General features: G+C 46.4%; 1 protein-coding gene across 4 annotated transcripts in view; it reads right to left on the bottom strand.

Moving 5' to 3' along the window:
• Positions 1-10527, bottom strand: part of WFDC3 (WAP four-disulfide core domain 3) — a 148540-nt gene that overhangs the window by 89642 nt on the left and 48371 nt on the right. For 3 of the 4 annotated variants that reach the window (XR_012226607.1, XR_012226606.1, XM_073559322.1), the window contains exon 2: positions 7988-8137. The exons of the other annotated variant lie outside the window; for it this stretch is intronic. Coding sequence is in view for 1 of the 3 variants with exons in the window: in XM_073559322.1 (XP_073415423.1) it covers positions 7988-8137 (150 nt within the window). In the remaining 2 variants the exon portion in view is untranslated. The remainder of the gene's footprint in view (positions 1-7987; positions 8138-10527) is intronic. 4 annotated transcript variants of the gene reach the window in all.

The raw sequence follows: 10527 nt of genomic DNA on the forward strand, positions 1-10527 counted from the left end.
ACAGGTGTTCAGTCCGGTCAGTTAATCCCCTGATGTGTGTCCGGCAATGTCGCCTGCTCTGTCCACATTCCCATAACTGAACACCTGTTACACAGGAAGAAGTGTGGATTGTGCAGATGCCACTTCGGAGCTGTAACTGGCGGGGTTGGAGGACAGGGGAAATACAAATATCAGTGATACTCGTATTTCCCCTGTCCTCCAACCCCGCCAGTTACGCTAGTTATGGGAATGTGGACAGAGCAGGCGACATTGCCGGACACACATCAGGGGATTAACTGACCGGACTGAACACCTGCAAAACAGGAACAAGTGTGGATTGTGCAGACGCCACTTCGGAGCTGTAACTGGCGGGGTTGGAGGACAGGGGAAATACGAAAATCAGTGAAGCCACAGGCCTAAGTGGAGCTTGGTTAAAATTAGTAGAAGTCTACAACCGATCTTAAAATTTCTTCAATGCAGCCTCAGCCTGCTCCGTGCTTGTCCCTGGGCTTCAACACAGCCAGTTGTTGCTCGGAAGTGCCGTCTTCACAGAGTAAAACACTAGCTCCTGTGTTTGTGGGGTTCAGTAACGTCAGCTGTTCCCCTGCTGTTTTGATGGCAATCTGTCCTGCTGCCTCCCAATTGACAGCACATCAGGCCTCAGCCTGCTAAGTGCTTGTCCCTGGGCTCCAACATCGCCAGTTGCTGCTCATAACTGACTTTGGCACGGGTACTCCCTCCTGCCCAGCTTGGTTCCAGCCCTGCCTGCTGTTTCCAGGAAGTGTCAATGTCAGTTTGCCACCCCAAGTTGCCATGTCGTGTTGCGGTTGGGTTAGCCGAGGCTAGGGTGCCAGCAGTTTAGGTGCTTCCTATGTGGACTGCGGGTTCTGGTAAGAAAGGCTTGTTCCGTAGTGCCAGTAGGACAAGCACCCCCTGTAGGACTGTGTGATTCGGTAACTGCGGCCAGCTTGCGGCATGCCAACTTTGCTTTTCAGGGGTAACTTCTGCTACCCCTCCGGGTTCCAGCACCGTCAGCTGGTTCTCGTCAGAGCCTTTGGCCTAGGTGCCTCCATCTCGGTATCCGAGTTCCGGCAACGTCTGCTGGTCCTTGGTAGTGCTTTGTAGCACAGGTACCTCCTGCTTAGTAACCGGGTTCCAGCACCGTCAGCTGGTCCTCGGTTGTGCCATTGGCTCTTATTCCTTCTGCTGCCCCTCCGGGTGCCAGCACTGTCAGCTGGTCCTCGCTATTTCCATTTGCGCTTGCAGCTTCTGCTACCCCTCCGGGTTCCAGCACCGTCAGCTGGTTCTCGTCAGAACCTTTGGCCTAGGTGCCTCCATCTCGGTATCCGAGTTCCAGCAACGTCTGCTGGTCCTTGGTAGTGCTTTGTAGCACAGGTACCTCCTGCTTAGTAACCGGGTTCCAGCACCGTCAGCTGGTCCTCGGTTGTGCCATTGGCTCTTATTCCTTCTGCTGCCCCTCCGGGTGCCAGCACTGTCAGCTGGTCCTCGCTATTTCCATTTGCTCTTGCAGCTTCTGCTACCCCTCCGGGTTCCAGCACCGTCAGCTGGTTCTCGTCAGAGCCTTTGGCCTAGGTGCCTCCATCTCGGTATCCGAGTTCCAGCAACGTCTGCTGGTCCTTGGTAGTGCTTTGTAGCACAGGTACCTCCTGCTTAGTAACCGGGTTCCAGCACCGTCAGCTGGTCCTCGGTAGTGCCATTGGCTCTTGTTCCTTCTGCTGCCCCTCCGGGTGCCAGTACCGTCAGCTGGTTCAAGAGGACAAAGAACAGGAAGACAACCACCAAGATGCAGAACAACAAGAGAGAGAAGACAAAGAAGCATAAAAAAACAAAGCAGAAGAACATTAAGCATAAGACTAATACTCTGAGCAAATGATATTATCTTATTTATAAGCAGAAGAAGACTAAGCAGTGTATGGGGGTGAGTCCGTTCCTCCTCGTGGTGCCCCTGGAAAAGGCCTGCTGCTGCAGGCCAAACTGAACGCGGACAAATCCTGTTGTAAATCTTTTGTGACAGGCAGAACGGAAGGTGTAAACTTCTAACTTTTCTAGATAACAACTACAGGAATGCCTGACACAAACAAGAATATGATGAAGAAGAATAGGAAGAAGATGAAGAAGTTGAATATGTAGAATAATAATTGTTGAATAAGAAGAATATGAAGAATGTAAGAAAAGGAAGAAGAAGAAGAATGTAAAAAAAGGAAGTAGAAGAATTTAAAAAAAGGAAGAAGAAGAATGTAAAAAAAGGAAGTACAAGAATGTAAAAAAAGGAATAATAAGAAGAAGAAGGTAAAAAAAGGAAGAAGAATAAGAAAGAAGAAGAAAGAAGAAAGAAGAAGAAGACATACATGTCTGGCAAAATATAAATGAGGCTAACATAGTCAATATCTTTGTAACTCCTAACGTCTTTAAAAAAAAAGTTTAATTCCTGCTATTCCATTTGATTGGGCTAAACCTCTATGGCTTTAATGTCTCCTCCACCTCCCACAATACATTCTACATTATTCTTAGTTGTTTTTCTTCATGTAGAATTAACCTACAAGGAAAGAAAGGGTTTTTTTTAATTCCGATATTTTGGCCCCATTGACTTGCATTGGTTCCCGGTATCGGAATCGGCGATACCGATACTTTTTTTTAAGATCGGCCGATCCATTCCGATCCGATATTTTCAAGTATCGGCTGGTATCGCTCAACTCTAGTCAGGGGTGATATTAGAAAGGAAGAAGGCATTGAGCTCATGTTCAACCATTATTTGCGTTTGAGGATCAGAAAGCAAAGATTCATTCAGTCTCCACGTATACACACGTGCAGTTTCCACGCTTAATTTAAATACAGAGAGTACACTATCATGGTCGGACCAAGAGGAAGGGACATGTCTGGAATACATCAATGACGGTATGTTTTCTGAATTAGTTAGAATCCAGTCAATCCTGGAGTATGAATGGAAAGCTCTAGAAAAATAGGTATAACCTCTGGACTGTCCATGAGACTCTCTCCATGTATCAACCAGATGATGAGCTTGCAAGATACCATCAAAGATAGTATTTTCCCTCCTTGACATGTCAGGTCTCCCCTTATTAGAGCTATCAAGGGTTGGGTTCATAGTCAGGTTAAAATCACCCCCCATATGATAGTGTCATAGGATATGGACCTTAACGATCTTGCAATAGATTAAATTGTTTTCATTTGAAATGTCGGGGGTGCATAACAATTCACAAGACAGATTCGCCTCTCCTGGACCGTGCCCCAAAGGATTATATATCTACCCTCTGTGTCCACGACCAAACCCTCCTGTATGAATGGGAAGGAATTATGTAGCAATATAGCGACACCTCTCGTTTTTTTATCATGGGTAGCAAGAAAAAATCTCGAGTAAAGCTTATGAAAAAATTTGGGAGATGAGTTATTACAGAAATGAGTTTCCTGTAGGAAAAGCACATCAGGGGAATGTTTCTGGTAATCAATAAAGGCGCGTTTACTTTTTATCGGGGAGTTGAACCCCCTGACATTGTGCGATAGTACCTTATACTTTAGATATGCATAGAGAGATTCTAATGAAATTTCTAATTAAACTACAACCTGGAACAAGCATTTTCACCTTAATCACGAATCCAAAAATATTTTGACATCTCATCAACACTCTTTTAGGGAAGGAAGGGTAACAAAAAATACAACAACAAGAGAAATGGTCACAACCAATGACCAGTTTGTGGGCTATAGTGCGCCGGCCCACTATCAGTGGAACCATAGGCAGTAACAGCCCAAAATGGAGTGGCATATTTACTCCAGGAGCACAACACTCCTCTAATGGGAAAAGGAAACAATAATATTCATAAATTGTTATAAAAAGCATCAAATAGCAATACCATCAGAACAATATCTCGGCATTTTGGCCGCTCTTTGAGAATATTCCAGCACATTCGTCAATAGTGGACTCAAGAATTAGACTATTTGTTGTGCTGTGATTTACTGAGTCTAGCATGGCGAACTTCTGTCCACTCTCAGCACGGTCTCTGTCTCTGTGGTAGGGCTCCCGAATCAGAAATCGGGATGCCTGCTTTCTCCAGCGCTTTTCTCCTTTCCTCGTAATTTCTTGGAGAATAGGTGGAGTTGCCGTAGGAGAAAATTAAAGCATGTGGGAATCCCCACCTGTATTTAATCTTTCCTTTTATTAAGGCTAGAGTTATATCTTTCATAGCTTTTCTCCTTATTAGAGTTGCCGGGCAAATATCAGGAAACAGATACAGTATCTGGGACACCTGGTAAGCTGTTCAATTTTTCAGCAGCGGATAGAATCAGGTCTCTGGATTCTTCATGGTGCATTTTAAGGACAACATCCCTAGGTGAGGCATCAGATTTGGGACCTCTTAAGGCCCTGTGGATCCTGGTAATTTTTAAAGAATTAGGGTCTGCTTGGGGCAGGAGGGTGCAAAAGAGATTTGAGGCAACCTCCATTAGATTGGAGCTACTTTCCGGCAGTCCTTTAATTCTGATATTGCCTCGGCGAGATCGATTTTCCAAGTCCTCACACTTTAGCTCTAGGAACTCGAGTCTAGCATCTTGTTCCTGTAGTTGCTCTCTATTATGTTCAGTGGCATCTGCTGTATCATCCATTCTTTTTTCCAAATCATTGGTTCTTTGAGCAATATCCTGGATTTGCTGCGTGAAATTGCTTACAGCAGAAGATAACTCGGCTCTGAAAGTTTTCGGAATGGTAGCCAGGAGGTCCTCCATTGTCATGGGAATCATGTTTGCTGGAGTAGTCAAGTTAGTTTGCTGCGACCTCTGGGGGGAGCTCCCGGTGTTCAATGAGGTTGATTGTGACACTGACATAGTGCGATTAGTTGGTTTTGGGTTTTGTACGTTGAGTCATCAGTTGTGTGATCGGACGGGTATTGCTTTCTGATGTAGCAGATTTTTTGGGACGCATTGCTCAGAGACCTCCCTCGTTCTGAAAGTTATCGCATGACAATTACTTATATAGGTGGGTGCATACTTGTGCCCGTGGTGACGGATCTAGTGTTCCATAATTATAGTCCACCAGGATCATCCATGCCCTCCGTGTTGGATTTTAGCAAGACATGGGGTAAATTTTATAGAACAGAGTATGCCTCTGGTGCAGTCCTGCTGTAATACCTCTTCTATTTTACAGGGGTAAGGGGGCATATGAGCCTGTTGGTCAGAGTAACAGCCTTCAATCGCTGACCACGCCCCCCTGTTTTGTGTTGTTTTTTTTTTTGTTGGAGTAGCACTTCTCCTCAATCAACACCAGGTGTCAGTAGAGCAATCCCGAATAATTTTTAATGTGTGCTCTATTCTTATATTACATTTAATCCAGGATGGCTTCTCTTTTTCCCTTCATATAGTGAGAGGAGGGAGTGCAAGTGGTTTTTTATCCAGCGAGGCTTTGGGTAGAATGTACTCTTTAATTATGTCTCCCCCTCCACTGCTGTCTTGGTGTCCTCCTCACACCTCTGTGTGCTGCCTGTTATGGCGGCGGCTGAAGGCGGGAAACTCCCTGGCACTGACCAAGCTGGGGGCCCAGTGTCCCAGATATCACAGGAAGCCACTGGGCGGAGAGCAGAAAGGAGACACCGCAGCTGCAGCGGGAGATAAGCGCCGCGCACAGCTCTCCCACATGACCACTCCGTCCACCCAGGAGGGCAGGAAGCCAAGGGAGGAACCAGATGCGGGATCGGCGGAATCCTCTGCCACCCGCGCCGCCTGCGGAACAGCAGGGGAACAGCCGCGAGCAGCACCGATAGCAAGGTGAGCAGGGAGGGGAGGAGGGAGCAAGGGAATCCGATGTGACTGCTTGACTGTACCTTCGTGGTGTTGGAAGGTAATTGAGGGTACCTGTCGGCCACGGACTCCAGGGGTAGGAAAATGGCGGCCGCTCCTCCCCAGGCCTCCCTCTTCAGTCCAGACTCCCAGCAAAGACCAGTAAGTGGTTATTTCTCAGACCCGGTTTTTCCCCCAGGAGGTGTGGAATGATCTTATCTCGATTCTGAGGGTAAATTCACGTGGATAAGTTCGCTTTATCTTCAGTTATGTTCGTTTCCAGCAGGAGCTCCTGTCAGCCATGTCTGCTCTCTCTCAGAACTAGCCACGCCCCCAGAAACAACAGTTTTAACTCGGAAAGAGATCAGAAATCAATATTTGGTGGCTCCGCTCATCTCCCAGCTGCGTCGCCTCTGACCTCTCTGCGGCGGGAGAAGAGCCACGACTACCGTCTGGAGATCAGCAGCTAGCGACGCTGATCTCCCAACGGAATTTCTCACTTGTGGAGGCGCAGTTCGTGGCCTTCTGGCCGCGGTGGATTGTGGGATAGCGACACAATCACCAGAAGCTGTGACAGAGCTGATTGGCAATTATATATTAGATGGGATTTACCTGCAGATTAAGGCCTCTTTCACACTTCAGTTTTTTGCATCAGTTCAAATCCGCCAAAAAGTTAGAAAAGCGGATCCGTTCTTAACTGATGTGAACGGATGGCACAGGATCCGTTTTCAGACGGATCCTGAAAATGAAGTTTAAAGGAAACGCTGGGAGAGAGAGAGAGAGAGAGAGAGAGAGACCGGCACCCAGACAGAATTTCAGGTTAATTCAGTGTCTGGAGGATCCGCTGGGAAAAAAAACGTTACAAGCTCCGTTTCAAAATCTTTGAGGATGGAAACGGACAGCAACATCACGGCGGATCCTCACAAAAACGGATGCAACGGACAGCAATCCGTCAGGATCCGCCACTAATGAAATTCAATGGGGAAAAAAACAGATCCTCAAAAGAAAATTGCGGATCCGTTTTTTCCAAAACCTGGCGGATTGTGACTGATTGTAAAAAACGGCAGTGTGAAAGAGGCCTAACACCATGGCTGCAGATAATACATTTTTTTTGCAGGTCCATGTAATGTGTTGCTTCACCACTTATATTGCTTTGTACTAATCCAAAGTTCTAGCTTGTATTGCAGCTCAGAGCTGAATTTACAATTGTGAACTGTCCAGATTAAAGTGAACCAGTCTCTTCAAAAAACCCTATTACCCTGCATATTAGAAACGTTCTGAACCTGCCCAGCACCCACACTTAGCACCCACTGCCTGGAGGAAATAAATTTTATTCCTCCCTGTAGAATTCAGGTTTCAGTCGTGGGGGCGGTGCCGGCACAGGTTCAGTCTCCACTCAGTGTATAGAGAGAGTTGACTGTAACCACACTGCTGACACTGACTGACAGCCGGCCCTGATGCTGAGTTGCTGTCAGTCAGTGCTGGAGGCGCGGTTACAGTCGCCGCTCTCTATATACTGAGTGGAGACTGAACCTGTGCCAGCACCACCTCCATGACTGAAACCAGAACGCTGCTAGGAGGAATAAAGGTCTAAGTGCCAATGCTAGGCATGTTCATAATGCCACTAACCTGCAGATTAACCCTATATCTGCAGGTCAATAGCAGTTTTTCAGGTGACAGGTTTCCTTTAAAATCCTGATAGATCTAATGAAGCACGGAGAATTAAAATGCAGCTCTGAAGTCTTATACAGGTTTATACAAAGAATTATTACAAAATAAGCGTTTGTCAATTTATTTGAAAAAGAAACTGTAAATTTGAGTCTTAAGGTGAACTTACTTTTATTAGATAGGTATATCTTAGATATACAGGGCTCAGCACGGGAGCGCCGCCATTATTCCTGCTATAGCATACTATAACACCTTCACTGAACTGACGACTACTCAGAAACTCGCATACTGGGGATTACCTCTATAAACCACAGTTGTCTCTATCTCCAGCAACAAACAACGACGTAATGAATAAGAACTAGGACGGGTCAAAATGTCTGCAATTGAATATAGTCGCTCTGTAAAAGTGATCACTATTTTTTTCTGCGCTTTGCTTTTCTCCTGTTTTCATTTACTGTTTACATTCATCTGAATTTCCAAATTTCAATAATGGTGCACATCCAAGCCATTCATTGTTGTATCATGAACACATACTGACCACTAGCAGGAGGTTTGCAGATTTTGTAATTGTTGTCTCGACAGCATTTTTGGCCTCCTGGACACCCATCGTCATCTTGGCAGAATTCATTTGGAATAAAGTTTGATGCAACGTATCTTTCTGGGGGGCATTCTCCATCCTTTTCAAGCGCTTGAAATCAAAGTTACAAAAATGAATAGATTACTTGTTTTATGTATTAAAAAGGCGAGTTTCAAGTTTTGAAAGTGATAGTCTATTGCTAGAATTCAGTGAATGTGATGAGCGCTTCCACTATTTGAGAAATGCGATTGCTGCATGTGTCTAATATGTGAGTCGCATGTGTTTAATGCATTTAATGTGGGAGCGGTGAGTGGTCAGGTTGTCTGATATGTCAGCAGTAGAGTTGAGCGACTTTTGGTTTTTTAGGGTCGCGTTTCATTTCGTGAAACCCGACTTTTCCAAAAGTCGGGTCGAGCAAGATCGTCCGATTATAGGGAAAAGTCGGGGTCGTCCCGAAACACGAAACCCAATGTAAGTCAATGGGGAATAAAAGTCGGCAGTGAGAGGAGGACAGGAAACACACCTACAGTGCCCATTTGAATGCCAAAAGCATCAATTCTTCTTACTTAAGCTTGTCAACCTTAATTAACTTCATAGTACAAGTTACACACTGAAAAATGGGGGTTATTTGGCTAAAGTTGTGGGGGGGGAGGGCTGGCTGCAGGTTTTCATGTGCCCTGGGCGAAAGAGCGCCCCTTTAACACATACCACAACTCATCATGCTCCGATACGGCAGAGAAATAGCGGTATAGTACAATGAAAAATACCTCACTTTGAATCATTGGTCCCATATAATGTTTGAAACAGTATATGATGAGCTCCACATAATGCTACAGTATATCTTGGTCCCCATGGATGAAGCTCCACTGTCTTATGGGCCCAAATAATGCTCCAAACATAATGGGCCCCATTTCTAATGCTCTAGTGTATAATGGGCCCTGTAAATGCTGCTCCAGTGTCTGATGTCCACCTTTGGAATGTTCCAGTGTATGGTGGGCCCCATCTATCATTCTCCAGAGTATAGTGCTCCCCAAAAATTGCTGTCCCAACATTGAAAACAATCAAATAAGTCTCCTCGCTAGGGAATCCCTGTACTTGTCTGGACTCCTCGTCGTCCCCATCTTCCATCTCACTGCACAGTATTTCAACTTTGCAAGTGCTGTGATCCTGGGCAAGCAGGGGGGGCCCACTCGTTGGCGACGGCACTGGCACAGGGCCCCTGATAGTACGGTGGTGTGTCTGATGGCGGGTGGGCCGAACCTGCACTTTCATCTGCAGCTTCCTCTTTGTCACCGTGTAAGATGGAACTGTATATGGGAAGGGTAACCTGAGTTTCATCAGGGTCAGATTCAGGTCGTGTAGCGTGCGAGGGGAATGTAGTGGTCTGGGTCAATGTACCAGCAGATTCATCGAGCAGTGGCTGGGCATCAGTGCACTTGTGTCGCCCCCAGGAGTACGGTCGCCACAGTGGCATTACCTTCTTCCTAGGGAGTGTGATGTCATGCTTGGGAGCAACGAAGGATCTCTCTGGCAGGTTAACTGATTGGGCGGCGTTATTCCCACGAGTCATGACCCTCCAAACAGCGTTCATGAAGGCAAAGTGTTTGTTTTACGTGGGCAGTATGGTTGCAAAGCTGAACCTTAAAGGAATGTCCAGAAGGGCACCACCAGGAGTGGAGCCTACGGTTAAATTCGACTCCACCTGGGAAACCTCAACCATGCCAGCTACAGAACAGATGCACACATTGCAAGCTTAATTCCGTTAACGAACGAGACTCCGTCATGCCCCGCGGTCCGAGTCCGGCTTACTAGAGGGACACGTGAGGCTCTGGCACATGAGATTGGCCAATAACTGGTGTGTCATGCCCTTACATGTCCGTGGCTGCATGTGCGCTACACTGAAAAGGCCAGCGTTTGTCGCTTACAGGTGCAGATAACCCGCTGAACAACGTTAGTGATGGGGAGCACTGATTACAATTATTACCCGCGAACAATGATTTCCCAGTAAGTGCAGGTCAACCGCAGTTCCGGAATTAGGCCTAACCGTCATTCCTGAAAAAATGAAAAACTTACGTGTGCAAACCACAGGTGCTGTAGCTTGCTTAACAGCTCGCCAGCCGTTCTCACGCCCAGTATGGATTACACGTGATTGCACAAAGTTGAGAAAGGGTACCGTATCCCTGGATAACATGTATGGATAGCGTACACATTCAAAATATATGTCTCAGGAGGCAGGCTCAGACGGTGTTAGGCCCAGTATGGATTGCACGTGATTGCACAAAGGTTAGACAGGGAACCGTTTCCCCGGATAACATGTATGGATAGCGTACACATTCAAAATATATGTCTCAGGAGGCAGGCTCAGACGGTGTTAGGCCCAGTATGGATTGCACGTGATTGCACAAAGGTTAGAAAGGGTACCGTTTCCCCGGATAACATGTATGGATAGCGTACACATTCAAAATATATGTCTCAGGAGGCAGGCTCAGACGGTGTTAGGC

Source organism: Dendrobates tinctorius, unplaced genomic scaffold, assembly GCF_039654945.1.
Source record: "Dendrobates tinctorius isolate UK_male_01 unplaced genomic scaffold, ASM3965494v1 ptg000270l, whole genome shotgun sequence".
Classification (NCBI taxonomy): Eukaryota; Metazoa; Chordata; class Amphibia; order Anura; family Dendrobatidae; genus Dendrobates; species Dendrobates tinctorius.